A 15,170-nucleotide genomic window follows, 5' to 3' on the forward strand; every position below is an offset into this window, starting at 1 on the left:
ATGGTTCTTCCCAGGACTTCATACAACGTACTTAATAACAGGGCATGGCCCCTTCAATGCAAAGCTCGCTGGCTTCAGACTCACAGACAACTCACATTGCACTTGTGGAGAAATAGAAGACTGTCCCATATATGAAGACCTAAGATGTATTCTAATTGCAAAAGTGAGATATCTTCCAAGAGGACAAGAATTTCTCCTCCTTGAAACAGAAGAGGATTATAAAGCATTGTCACGATTCGCCCAGGACCTCTTCGCGAGAAGAAGGGTACAAATTGCCATTCACTGAGAAAAAGAAGAAATGCCACTCAACCATGACAACGCAAAGACAAAACTTATCACCAACCAGCATTTCCCCTCTTTAAATGAAAGAAGATTAAAACCGAAAAACTTGATGATAGACTGCAAACACAACCTCAACAACCTGAACTGCAAAGACAGGACTTGTCCCAGGAATGACCTACAATCCTAGAAGTTGACATCTCTTTAGAAGAAGTAGAACTCAAATAGAAGACCTACCATGGACTTGATCTCATTGCAGCTCTGCTGCCAGTGCAACAGGCTATACCTGTGCTCTCTTGCACGGTACTTTCTTTCCACTTCCCTGGGGAGGGAAGGAGATGGTTTCACTGTCCCTTCCCCTCCTCGCCCTCCTTTTCCTCCTAGTGGGACATGGGCCTGCCCCACTGACCACAGGGGTCACCTCCTCTATTTCCTTCAGTCTCTTCCCTACTCTGTTCACTTTCACAGTGTAACCCCACATAGTCTAAATTTAAATCTCTGACCTGGGGTCACCTTCCCTATTGGATCCATATTTCTGGCTTTCCCCCACCTGTCTTCAGTCTCCCCCCTACTCTGCCTAAACACTAGCGGATGTCAAAATTTGAAAAAAAAAAAAAAAAAAAAAAATTGTCAAAATTCCAAATGCATACGAAAACCCCTTTCAGTCTACCTTTCAGCGACTACTTCCCAATACTATTAAATTATTTTATTTATTTTTTTTTATTTTTTTATTTTATTTTATTTTTTATTTTATTTTTTATTTTATTTTTTATTTTATTTTTTTTTATTTTTTTTTATTTATTTATTTATTTTAATTTTTTTTTTTTTTAGGTCCTTGCCACTGAAATCTCAGGAAATTAGGTGGCAGGACCTGCCAGAGTGAAAACGTAAAATTACTGGGTACCTGGTCTGCCTCCACGAGGCATAGTGTGGACAACGTTGGGCCCCAGCAGGGGTCTAGCGGCTAAATGGCCAGAAGAACAACGAAACACAACACTACACTTACAAAATCCATACACTTTTAAATCTCTGGCCTTCCCAGTGAACTGGTACACCTACAATGAAAGCAACGCGGAGATGGGGGAAACCCCTGGTGCCGTTAGACACGAACACACTATACACTATACACACTACTGACCTAATCAAAATTACCACCTTAGGAAAGGAGCACCAGCTGAAATAGTAAATCTCCAGCTGGATCTTGCAAATGACCCCAAGATAGAGAAAAAGAGAATCACCCAACACCTACAAGCGATATGACAACAGAGCTAGGAAACCACGCAGAAAAGAGACATCACGAGGCGATTCCTCCCAACTATAAACCATACTCACCCAGAGCCCCCTCCCTGGTTCTCGCCTGGTCTGCACATGACGTTTATTATCACTGGACACGGCCCCTTCCGTCAGAAACTTACAGCTATGGGGATTGAAAGAGACCCGCGGTGCCATTGTGGAGAAGAAGAGTCCTGGGGGCATCTCATGTATGAGTGCCCTGCCTATGACAACAGTAGAATGAAATTTGTTACCTCAATTCAAAGGTATCCACGTAACCAAGAGTCCTCGCTGCTGCTCGATGCAAACACGTACAGGGCACTGACTGTGTATGCGCAGGAAATCTTCACACTGAGGCGAGCCAAGGTTGCTGAAATGAGAACAACATTGAATCATGCTGCCCAAGGCCTGAATCAGACTGGCGTGGGTTAGCTCCTTCTCTGCTAGAGGACGCTGCCCTGACAACTTGCTAATCCTTTAAGGGTAAGAACACCGCTGGCACCATTTTGGTGCGGGACTGCTGACATTCATAAAGTGCGGGATACTGCTGCAAAACCCTTATAGGGTAGGATCAGCCGGCACCGTTCTGGTGCGGAATTGCTGGCACTCTGGAGAACTCCTGAGTGCGGGATACAGAGTCCACTGGCCTCTAGTGATCATGCAGGGGGAACCTGTCCCCTGCTACTTTAACTCCCACTCCCAGACCCTTATTTTCACCTCACAAAGTGCGGACTTCTCCTCAACTTTAGCCCGCCATCCTTTACCCTCTTTCTCTTCCTTCTAACCTGTACCCCTGTTCTATGTTTCCCCTTTTTTTTTTCACTCGGCCTCTGTCAGGAAGCTCAGGCAACCCTGGCAAAGGCCAGCCAGAGTATAATGGGCAACCTGGCTCACCTCCCAGTGGTAGTAGCGGGCAACGTGGGGTCTCACTAGGGGCTCTGCGGCCAAGCAGCCAGAGACACAACAACAAAACATAACGCTGCTCCGACACAAACCAGACATTACACTTTTTCTGGCTTTTACAGAGATTCTGTACTTCTTCACAAAGCACCATGGTGCAGATGTGGGAAACCACAGATGGCGCCTTTCACAAAACACTATGCCACTATGACCTAACCGAAAATGTCAAACAGTAACGAGAAAGGAAAGTAAACCAACTCCAAATATGGCAAAACAGATGGATAGAGGCAACCAATGGCCCCCATTACCAAAAATTTGTTGTCAAATGTTGCCCAGCTCTATCCCAAGTCTCCTGAAGGGTTTAGTCCGGTTCTATACGCTACATTCACGGGCCATGGTTCAATCAACGACAAAGTCGCTCAATGGGTACAGTACAGGATCCTCGCTACCTCTGTAGGCTCGATGAAACTTGGAAGCACCGACTATCTGCTCTATGAAGACAGAAGGTCAATCTTCACGAGAATCCAGAAATACCGCGAGGTTAGGAACAACTAATTAATGAGCAGCAACTGCGTCCCTTCTCTTAGTTTACCTATAGGACCGATTAGCTAAAAGGAAACGTCTGCAGACAATATACCGGAACAACGCCGAACCGCCCCTTTGAAAGAAAAAGGAAACCACTAACTCGAAATTATAAACCTCTTCAAGTACTTAGCACTCTCGTGCCATTTTCAGGATGACACTGACAGTGACTCTTCGTATCTATCGTGGACTGCTCCTGCTGACCAGGCTTGTTGGGTAGGATTTCTGTTGCCAGCAGCCTCTGACCATTCATGCACACTGGCGATCCACACTTGCCCTGTAACTTTCATCCCCATCCCCGGGGGTTCCCGCTTCTCTGTGGCGGACTGTTCGCGCCTCCACTGTTTATTGGCGCACGCCTTCCTCTGCATCCTCCAATTACTCTTTCTTTTACCCACCCTTTTTGTACTCTTCTGTTTTTTTTTTTTTTTATGTGAATGACAACGAATGTGTATTTGTTGTTAAAAACCAACCCTTCTGCCTCCCGACCTTCTGCAACACCTTATGGGAAGCAGAGATTGACATAACATTAGCCACAAGAAACATAGACACCCACATCACAAATTGGACGGTTAGAAATGCCTGGACGACCTCGGACCATCGTACAATAACCTTCACATTAGAAAGGAACTTGACAAGAACAGCTGCCGACAGGCACATGCTAAATAGATTCGCCCTAAGCAAGGCAAACTGGGACACCTTCCGAGAGACTCTACGCACAGCAGGCCAGCAATACCTGCACACACTGAGGGAGCAGGAATGCGGGAGCGAAAACCCGGAACGACTCCAGAAGGATTTAACAAAAATAATAACAGAAGCAGCAGAGAAAGCCATGAAGAGAAGAATCCCCATTGCAGGGGCCACGCCCTGGTGGACTCCAGAGCTCACACGAATGAGGAAAATAGTACAACACAGAAGGAAACAATTTCAGAGGGCTAGGAGGAATTGGCCGCAACAAGAAGTCACTGAACTCAGGAACCAATATAGAATCGCTAGAAATTGTTATACTGAACAGATAAAGAAAAATAAAAGGGAATCATGGGAGAGGTTGGTACAAGGGTCAGGAAACAGCAACCCCTGGGGGGTGGTATACAAAATTACCACTCACAAACTCCCCAGGGGGGAAGTCGTGACAGCCACCAAAACAGCACAAGGAAATTTAACCATAACCTGGGAGGAGTCGATTGGGAACATCCTGGACAACATCCTTCAGGAGCTGCCAACAACACTAACAGATGAGCAGCAGGCTATCTGCCAAGCAAACAATTCCTATAATAATGACCAAATGGAACTCCCCTTCACCTTAGAAGAAATTCAGGATGCAGCAAGCCGCGCGAAAAATAAGAAATGCCCTGGACTGGACCTAATTGAACCGGAGATGGCAAAAGAAGCAACGGAACATATACCTGAATTACTGCTAAAACTATTCAATTGCTGCCTGGAAGCAGGTAAATTTCCACTACAGTGGAAAAAAGCAAATTTAAAACTGATCCTAAAAAACCCAACAAAGCCACCAGAGACACCTAGTTCCTACAGACCCATAGCCCTGCTACCAACCCTCAGTAAAATATTCGAACGGCTGCTACATACAAGAATCACAAGGCATTATAATGAAGCAAATCCTAACATGTCAAAGCAATACGGATTTACTCCTGGCAAATCCACTATCGAAGCAATACAGAACCTCCTCTCTAGAGTCGCCCATTGTAAAAGGAAATACTTCCTCGTCATCGCAGTGGATTTCGCTGGGGCGTTCGACACCCTCTGGTGGCCGAGCGTCTTGGCGAGACTCAGAGCTGCCAACCTTCCATTGAATCTTTATTATTGCATGAAGGATTACCTGGCTGATAGAGCAGTGCAAGTTACCACACCATATAAATGCCTCAGTCGCCCAGTCCGCAGGGGCTGCCCCCAGGGTTCTGTCCTGGGGCCGCTCCTGTGGAACTTTGTCCTGGACGAATTCCTCGCCATGGATCTGGGTGGTGTGGAGGCCCAGGCCTATGCAGATGACTTGATCTTGACCATCGAGGCTGACAGCAGATCCTCCTTAGAAATCCAAGCAAATGATGCCCTGCAAAAGCTGCTAGATTGGACGAAGCTACACTTGCTCAAACTAGCACCCGACAAGACAAATTCGGTGCTGCTAAAAGGTACGCTAGACTTAAGGAGACCACCACAAATTAAGATTGAGAACAAAACAGTTAAGCTGTGCGAACAGATTAAATACCTAGGAATAATCCTGGACAGAAAATTAAATTTCAAGCCACACCTAGAATATATTAAACAAAAGATAAGAAGATATGCGGCCCTCCTCGCTAGAGTCACTCGCAGGGACTGGGGACTCAGACGTACTACCTTGTCTTTGTACTACAAAGCTCTCTTCATCCCTGCCATCACATATGGCTCCCCTGTCTGGTACGCGAGGGCGGCACTAGAAGTGAATAAACGGATCCTCGAAACCATTCAGAGGACCATCCTCCTTACCATGTCGAGAGCAACTAGAACGACTAGCACGGCTGCCCTCCAAGTCCTGGTAGGAGTTCTACCCCTGGATCTCGAAGCTACCCGCTGTGGTCTGCTCTACCATCTTGCCAGAAACACATCGGCTACGATGTATGACCTCACCACTGACATCACTAATGACCGCAACTATGAGAAGAGAAGAATCACCGACCACCTCATCCAGATTTGGCAGAGGAGATGGAGCAACACAGAAAAAGGTGCAGTGACCAGAAGATTCCTCCCCACTGTCACCAAGCTGTACCCTAAGGCGCCAGTGTGGTTTCACCCTGGTCGAAATACCACCTTCCTCCTTACAGGACACGGCCCGTTTAAAGCTAAACTTCACCAATTTGGTATCATAAATAACGCGGACTGTCCCTGTGGCAACCCGGAGTCCTGGAGACACTTAATGTTTGAGTGCGATTTGTATGACGACCTGCGACTACAGCTAATAACGTCAATCCAATATATCCCAGACAACCAAGAATCCAGACTGCTAGACACTCAAGAGGACTACAAGGCACTCAGTCAATATGCCCAGGATCTATTTTCTAGAAGGAAAACAATGATAGAAATATACCAAAGGCAACCCAACTAGAAAGAATGCAGGAGGTCAAACAAGTAAAAAAAAAAAAAAAAAAAAAACACACAAGCAAAAAACTCACCATACCACAGAAAGACAAGACTTTAGGATGATTTGAATGGCCTACTGTCGACCCAAAACTGCACTCCCTTGTGCGGTTTTTTTTTTTTTTTTTTTTTTTTCAGGGAGGGGGAGGGGGAGGGGGTATTTGCTCTTCTCCTCTCCTCGCCTCCCCATATTTCCACTCTGGTAGGGCATGGGATGCCCCACTGAAAATGGGGGTCACCTCTCTATCGACCCCTCTTCTTCCTATTTCATCCCCCCAGTCTTCACCCTCCCCTCCCAACACTTTCTCTTGTACAGCGACTGCCCCACATGTCCAAATTTAAATCACATCAAATTTTGCCCGACCTTTTAGACTCTCTAGAAATAGTTCTTTCAGCGTAAAACCCCACGCAGCGCTTTCTAAATGCAATTTTACTTAAGCCGATAACTCCAACTTAGCGATAACTCCAACCTTTATTTTAGGTCCTCGTCACCGAAATCCCAGGAAAGTAAGTGGCAGGACCTGCCAGAGTATAATTAGTCTCTTGGTACACCCGGCCGGCGTCCCCGTCGCTAGGTATGGTAACGCCGGGTCCCACTGGGGGCCCGGCGGCCAACAGGCCGGATGAACAATGGGCACAACAAACTACATACCACATGACCCATACATTATTTTTAAACCTCTGGCATAGACAGGGTACTGTCACTCGATACAAAGAATATACGCGGAGATGGGAGAAATCCCCGGAGCCGTCAGACCCTCAACATACCTATACCTATACCTACCTATGTGAATGACGAAACGTTTAACCGCTGCTATATCTCCGAAACTAATAGACAAAAGTATAAACAATTTCTACTTATTTTGTCGGGTATGTAATGCGGTCAACGAATATGCAAGAAAAAATTAGAAATTTTGATATTTAATACAATTTTTTTTGAAAAAACTAAAAAGTTCACATTTTGGTCATTTGCTGTTGCGCCTTGGTTACTTTCTCTCTCAATAACTTCTAAACTACGATAGACAGACATAAACAGTAAGCGACAAAATTGTTCAGTAGGAAACGTAGTTTTTACTTCTATAAATAGTTTTGATGTAGCTGTTATGGTTCCCGAGTAAAAGCGATGCAAATTTGAGAGGGTTGAAAGATTCGAGCATTTTCAAGTTTGTTTTCGCAATATCTTGAAAACTATAAATATTAGACAAAAACAGTAAATAACAAAACTGTTGCTCTTTGAGAGCTGTACGAGGATATAAATAATAAACTTCGTAAGTATTGACACCTACCGATAAAGAGTCGAGCGTTAGCGTAATATAAACGCAGTTCAAAATACTTTATTCTATTTCGTCCAACGTCAGGAGGCGCCACACCGCGCGTGTTATAAAAGTGGGCCGCACTAAAAGTGTCGGGCTGAAAATTCCTCGCGGTATCGACGGGATTCGAACCGAGGTCATTTCCACCCGCTCGAGGGACGATGGGGTTTGTAACGACCGCGTTACCCGCTTGGGCCGCGTTCGGTGAAGAACTAAACGGATACGCAGCGGCGAACGAGACAAAAATAAAGAAATGCCGAAAGTAAAAACAGATTAATCGCAACCAACTTAGGCAGCCATTTAATACTGCCAAGTGGAGGAGTGTAGTCGACAACAGACAACGACACCCCGCGATTAAACTTTTGCAGAACAGAAAGTATAAAAGATCGTTCAAAAACTTTGGCGATATAAACGGGCGGTATTTTGCACGGATTAAACCGCATGCGCAGAAAAGACGAGTTCAGAACCAACGCTAAGAGTGTGGGTCGCGAATAGCGGTGCAGTCAAAGCCCATTTCTAAACTCAAACGTCGTAAAAATCACAGCGCCCTCTACCTATAATGACTAACGTGGCAACTTTGTGAAAGCATCTCATAAGAATTCGTGCCCTCTTCGACGAGATTCTGCCATTTTCACGCGGTATGGAATGGCGCTGATCGTAACAACTGCGCAACCAAACAAATCTAGCAGTGAAGGCGGCTTTTGCGCGCGTGTACTTAAGCCTCCGGTGGTATGTAAGCGAATTTTTTTAAGTAAGTGGGCAAGTGCCGCGAACGATACTGTATCTTACGGCGCAGTATTGTTCGAGGCACTTTCAGACTGAAATTAAATCAACCTTATTAGTTGGAAGAGGTTAATTAGCGCCAAATGAAATAGGTCACTTACCCGTCCCCTGCAGATATCCGCAATACAGTCCATAGGAAGCTGTGGCACGCTCGTTCGGGTTGCCCCACACAAAAAGTGATACAAAGTCCCACGTGCTTCTGATCTCATTGTGGCTGATTGATATCTTGGGATATTGGGTTCTCCAAGCGGGTGGACTGGAGTACTTCTCTGCTATGCTATTCACAATGTTCAATGCAGTTTTGGTATCAGGGGTTTCTTCGTGGCCGTAAAGCATCGTAAATTCGTAACGGAATAACATATCGACACACAGGAGTCCGAATTGCCACAGGTCAGCCGCCATTCCGTTTCCTTGTCTGAATATGAGCGCTTCCGGAGGAACGTAGTGGGGACTTATAATTATGTTGGCTGAAGATATTCTACTGATTCCGGAGAAATCGGCTATGAGGACTCTACCTGCTTTATCCAACAACAGATTGTCGGCTTTTACATCCAGATGACATATATCGCAGGAGTGCATATACTCTAACCCGCTGAGAACATCTTTGAAAATGCTTTTCATTTTCGACATAACGTCTTTCTGTTTCCGAAACGCTTTTCCTAAAATGACTGCTCTAAGATCGCTAACCAAGACGTTGGTGAAAAATAGGTGAAGTGTACCTTCATTAGACTCATATGTTTGATAATCCAGTAGCTTCAGAATGTTGGGATGATCCAAAGTAAACCAGAGGGTTCGCTCACTTTCTTCACAATCGGTGGCTATCTTTAACGCGGTTTGAATATTTTTTCCTTTTTTAAGGCTCACAACCACACCGAATCCTCCTCGCCCCAAGATTTTTTCAAAATACATGTTATAGGAAGCTTCTACGGACTTTAAACACTGGGCTTCCGCGACCGTCAGCTCACATTCCAAATCTTGCAAACAGTTCTCTGCCATGTATGCAGCTAAAGGGCTTTCTGCAGCCGTCGATTCACTTGTACTTTGTTGCTAGACTCTCGTACACAGTATAACTAAGATTGATATGAGTTTTGACAAACACTAAAATAAAAACCAACCAGGCCGTTCGTAGTTTAAATCCGCAATACTTTGGCACTCTGTTACAAACAATACCTGAATGTATTGTTTTAAAGGACAATGCTCTGTGTTTGTGAGCTTCATCCGTTGAACTTACTTAAAACAAAACATTTTTTTTCGCAAACTAAACAATGATAGATATTGTTCAAGTTTTCATTGTTTATTGCCATCCCAGTGTACACTAGGACCACGCATTAAATAGCGGCGTCCAACCTTTTTCTCGGCCATGGGCCAAAACAGACAAAATGGTGACGGTTGTTTGGGTTCTTGTGGGTCGCAAGAATATTTCCTTACCACCACTAATTATGTATTTTTCTGAATGGGATGCGATGTTTTTCTTGATTGACGTTAATTTTTACAACTTTAATTAAACACAAAACTCAAATGATACTGTGGGAATGCCATTAAGTTTTGAGGAAGCAGTGAGTGTTATTAATCCTCCCCCTCTCTAAATATCCCCAAAACACTTAAAGCTGTCTGTGTGGAAGGGAGCGTCGCAATAGGAAGAAATGCGCCGCTGGTTGGACACGCTCGATATAAATGAACTTCATTTCGGTTTTCCTCTCGAAAAAACTTTAATGGACTCAAAAGAACGGAAAGACAAAAAAGAAAAAACACAAAAGTACATTTCGATACGAAAGCAAAGTTTACTAAACGAGCGGTGAACTTTATCTGCATCGAACAAGGTGTGAGTGGATTGGGTCAAATAACTAACTTGGTGCTTCTTAGCTGTGATGAAGAATAAGAAGCTCCTCGGGGATATCATTGAGCCAAGGAACGATGCGCTGTCATTTTATCTTTTTACTCTCTTTCACTGTCCTTTCCAATGGTCTGCACGGTATCGTCACCGTCCTCTCCACGCTGGGTGGAAAAGTTCCGGGTTCGAATCCCATCGATGACGCGAGGAACTTTAATGGGCTTTTTTCACTCCGTGGCTGAGTTAGTCGGTCTCAGGCGTAGATAGCAAGGCTTTCCCCAGAGAGTGGGTGTTTTTAGTCCGGCAAAACAGGCAAATCGACCGGAGAAAACACGCAATTTACAGAGAAAAGATGTAATCATTTACGGGGATACCCTAATATCATAATTTTTTTTGTCCTTTGGAATGAGTGAGAGAAAGATTATTGTAGCGTCATATTATGAGATTAATAGATTGTATTGGTCTTCACTTTTGCAAAACTACGTGATAGACAAGTTAGTTAATCAAAAGTGGGGTGACTCAGAACCCTGTGCATATACTGATGACTTGGTGAGTTGGATTAAAGGAAGCAGATAGAGGAAAAAGTGGGTGAGATTACGAAAACACTCACTTCCCAGAGGATGACCCTTCTGCAGACATGACACCTAAGTACCACACCAAAGCAAAGTCCCCTTCCAATGTTAACTGGGTGGTAGATCTATCCCTCGGGCTTAGCGAGTCATCGAGAATCAGAATAGAATATTTGCGAGTTGGGGATGCCAACGATATAAGGAGCATGTTGCAATACCGAAGTGTTACGGGTGCCTTCGCTTTGGCCACACAACCCACACGTGCAACCAGCGTGCGAGTGTACGTGCGGTCATGTGTGGGCATGTGTACACCGACGAGACAAAACATTATGACCAGCGAGTCGTTGTGCAAATCGAAGCAACTGCAGGTGAACTACGGCGCGTGCGCGGGTCAGGGCATGGTATGAAAAACACCTGATACTGAGCTCTGTTAATCAGTGTTACTCTTCTTCTTCAGATGGGAAGGCAGCGAACTTAAGCGAGTTTGCCAAAGGCCAAATTGTAATGGCCACACGACTGGGTCAGAGCACGGCTGGTGGAATTCTTACGGTCAGCGGTGGTTAGTACCTACCAAAAATGGTCTGAGGAGGGAAAAACCCACAGGCGAGGTGTTGGACGACCACGGCTCATCGATGCTCGAGGTGACCGAAGGCTCTCCCGGATGGTATGTGGCATCAAGAAGGGCGACTGTGGGGCAACTAGCCGGTAATTGTAATTCTGGTGACGGGAGTAACATGTCACAACACACAGTACATCGAACCCTGCTGAAAATGGGGCTGCGTTGCTTCTAGCCACTCCGAGTGCCCATGCTAATTAGCATTAGCATTAGCATTATCATTAGTAGAGGCATTTGATGCAAGAAAGCAAGCTTATGCAGCATCAGCCAAAAAAAAAAAAAAAAAAAAAAAAAAAACCACTTCCACTTCACCGCTCTGTTCATTCAAAATACCTGTTCAGCTGAGCCTTAAACTTATTTAGGCTATCAACTTCCACGAAAAGGGATGGAAGTCTGTTCCACCAACCAACCACCCGCTGGCTAAAGGCAAATTTCCGCACGTCAATCCTACATGTCTTTCCTCAATTTGAATTTATGCCCTCTCAGGTGATTATTCTGAGCAAGAGGAAGAATCCCATCAGCATTGAGCATGCTCGAACCATTCAAGGCCTTGTACACTTAAATTAGATCACCTCGCAGGTGCCTAGTCTCCAGACACTGTAATTTGCAAAGCTTAAGCCTTTCTTCGTAAGAGCACCCCTTTGTTCCATTCACTAATCTTGTTGCCCTTCTCTGTACTCGTTCCAGCAGCTCTTACATCCTTCTTGAAATGAGGCCTCCAGACCTGTATACAGTACTCCAGGTGTGGCCTGACCATTGCCTTATATAAGGGAATAATCAAGGCTCTCCCGAATGGTATGTGGCATCAAGAAGGGCGACTGTGGGGCAACTAGCCGGTAATTGTAATTCTGGTCAAGGGAAACATGTCACAACACACAGTACATCGAACCCAGCTGATAATGGGGCTGCGTTGCTTCTAGCCACTCCGAGTGCCCATGCTAATTACGATTCACTGGTGACAGTGCCTACAATGGGAAAGCGAGCATCGAAACTGGACTTTCAGTGATTGGAAGAAGGTCGTCTGGTCCAACGAATCACGTTTCCTGTTGCACCATGTGGACGGCCGGGTACGTGTGCGTCGTTTACCTGGGGAAGTGAGGCACCTTAATGCACCATGGGACGAAAATAAGCTGGTGGTGGCGGTGTCATGCTTTGGGCGATGTTCTGCTGGGATACCCTGGGTCCAGTCATCCATGTTACAACACTTTGACGTCTATCACCTACCTAAACATCATTGCTGACCAGGTACACCTCTGGCAGTGCTGTCTTTCAGCAGGGTAATGCACCATGCCACACCTCCCGGATTGTTAGAGACTGGTTCTCGGAACGTGAGGAAGACTTACAGGTATTGAATGCCCTGGCCTCCAAATTCCTCAGACATCAATCCCATCGAGCATCTCTGGTTTGTGTTGGGACAGCAACTCCGATCTGCGCGTGTCAACCACAGACCTTACAGGAGTTAAAAGATCTGCTGGTTACGTGTCGATACCACAAGACACATTTAGAAATTTTGTAGGGTCAATGCCTCGCCAAAAACGAGCTGTTTTTGGCTGCACGTGAAGGACCAACTTCATATTAGGTAGGTGGTCATAATATTTTGGCTCATCGGTGTATATGAAAAGGGCGGTTCAACATCAGTTCAACTCCGCCTCGTATCTCTGTGAAGAACAGTAGCACTATAAAAGGGCCAGAAATGTGATTGGTGCAGGTTTGTGTGTATTATTTGTTCTGTTATTCCATCCTGGCCCTCTTGGCTACCCAGAAGCATCAGTCACATGGACAGATGATTCTGGGTACTCGTCCACACCACGAGAAGGTGGGCCAGTCCATGTAAAGCACGTACAGTCTCAAAAGAGACTCTGACCCACCTGTTGTTATGGCCAGAAGGTAGACCAGGATCCTCTGGAGTAGCCATTCCAGAGGGAAGAAGAAAGGGGTGCTGGATAGGGAAAATAAATTAGTAAAAAATGAAATAATAAATTATGAATGAAGTAGAAGAAAATAAAATATGTATAATAAAAATAAGATATAATTAAATAAATAAATAAATAAAAATAGAAAGAAAGAAGGTAGTGGTGCTGCTAAAAAAAAAAAAAAAAAAAAAAAACACCGGTGAAGATGATACAAAAAAAAAAAAAAACCACTTGATTTTGTCTGCGCACACAATCCAGAGGAAAAATTACACTTCTTGAAGATTTCAGTTTACATATTCAACAATTATTAGAGGAGATCTAACCAGTTATGCATGAACAGGGCCATTGTGCTGTATCCTGTTGAGATCTGTCGAAACTGAACGTCTTCGAAGAAATACACCGTGAGCGAAAGCCTGAAGAATCAGATATGACTCCGAGCTTTGAACCTGAGACGACTCCTGTCCTGGTTTAAAATTAGTAAGTGCTTGAAGAGGAAGTCTGAGATCATCATAGAGGGAGAAATGAAACAAGATGTGAGCCCAACTTTCTGGTGATCCGGACGAACAGGTCTGTTTGTGATAATTTGAATCTAAAAAGACTCTAGTTCAGCGATCCATGTCCTGTCAACAGGTAGGACATGAATATGTCCATCCATAACCAAAATCGAACACGTTTACCTAAGAGAAATCAAACTTGTGGAATAAATTTTCTCGTTGTTGCACCAACGGGAGCTGTATCCCATCGAGACTGCCAGTTGTTAACTAACTCGTTCCACATTCTCCTTCTTTCTCTTTTAGCATCATCTTGAAGGTTGATGGCGATTCCCTGAAATTCGGTCTCAATCTGGTTTTTCGGTCTGTATAAAAATCCTCTACAAGTAATCTGCAAGTCTAAAGGTAATGTTGCGGCCAGTACCTTCAGAGCTTCCGTCGAGACAGCCCTCCATGACCTAACTATACATCGCAAGATGGTTCTCTGCAAGGAGTCTTCGTGGACTAATGTTATTAGTGGAGTCCCACAGGGTTCGGTGTTGGATCCACTGTTGTTTTGTATATTTATCAATGATATTGATGAAGGTATATCAGGCTTAGTGTCGAAGTTTGCAGATGATACAAAGGTTGGCAGGGTTGTTAATGACAGTAATGGCAGTGTGCTACTGCAACAGAATCTAGATAATTTGGGCAGATGGGCTAAGAAGTGGCAACTGAAGTTTAACCTTGACAAATGCAAAGTACTGCATATGGGTAGAAGTAACCCCAGAGAAACGTACCAACTGTGTGGTACTACACTGAAGGTGGTAGAAAATGAAAAAGATCTGGGAGTAATTGTGCAGTCAGATATGAAGGTTTCTGAGCAATGCAGACAGGCTGCCAGGGCAGGTCATTGGGTTTTGTCAATGATATACAAGAATTTTGCTAGCAGGGAAAAGGAGGTGATTGTCCCTCTGTATAAGGCAATGGTCAGGCCACGCCTTGAGTACTGCGTACAGGTCTGGAGGCCTCATTTTAGGAAGGATGTAGATTTACTTGAGCGTGTACAGTGAAGGGCAACAAGATTGGTGAGGGGAATGAAGGGATCCTCTTACCAAGAGAGGCTTAAGTTCTGCAAATTGCAGTGGCTGGAGACTAGGCACCTGCGCGGTGATCTGATTGAGGTATATAGATGTAGATTAGATGTGCGGAAATTTGCCTTTAGCCAGAGGGTGATTAATTGCTGGAACAAACTTCCATCTGTCGTTGTGGAAGTTGATAGGTTGAATAAATTTAAGGAGGAACTGGACAGGCATTTGGAGGGAATGGTGTGTTTTTTTTTTTTTTTTTTGGGGTTAAGGCTGCATAAGCTCATACACTTGCTTTCTTGCATCACATGCCACTACTACTACTACTACAACTACTTTCATGTGGAACCTTCTTTTGCAGAATTGCTTAGCTCGCTCTTTTTCTAGCTGTAGGACAACAGCTTTTTCTGTTGATTTAACAA

The 15,170-nt window shown here is 44.6% G+C and overlaps 1 protein-coding gene across 1 annotated transcript; it reads right to left on the reverse strand.

Moving 5' to 3' along the window:
* Nucleotides 1–8,354: 8,354 nt before the first annotated feature.
* Nucleotides 8,355–9,257, reverse strand: LOC150086792 (uncharacterized). The gene has a single exon (XM_090372267.1). The coding sequence runs from the start codon at nt 9,255–9,257 to the stop codon at nt 8,355–8,357; it is 903 nt and encodes a 300-aa protein (XP_090228393.1).
* Between the last annotated feature and the right edge of the window lie 5,913 nt (nt 9,258–15,170).

Source organism: Mastigoproctus giganteus, chromosome 4 (genome assembly GCF_048544385.1).
Source record: "Mastigoproctus giganteus isolate SK-2022 chromosome 4, ASM4854438v1, whole genome shotgun sequence".
NCBI lineage: Eukaryota > Metazoa > Arthropoda > Arachnida > Uropygi > Thelyphonidae > Mastigoproctus > Mastigoproctus giganteus.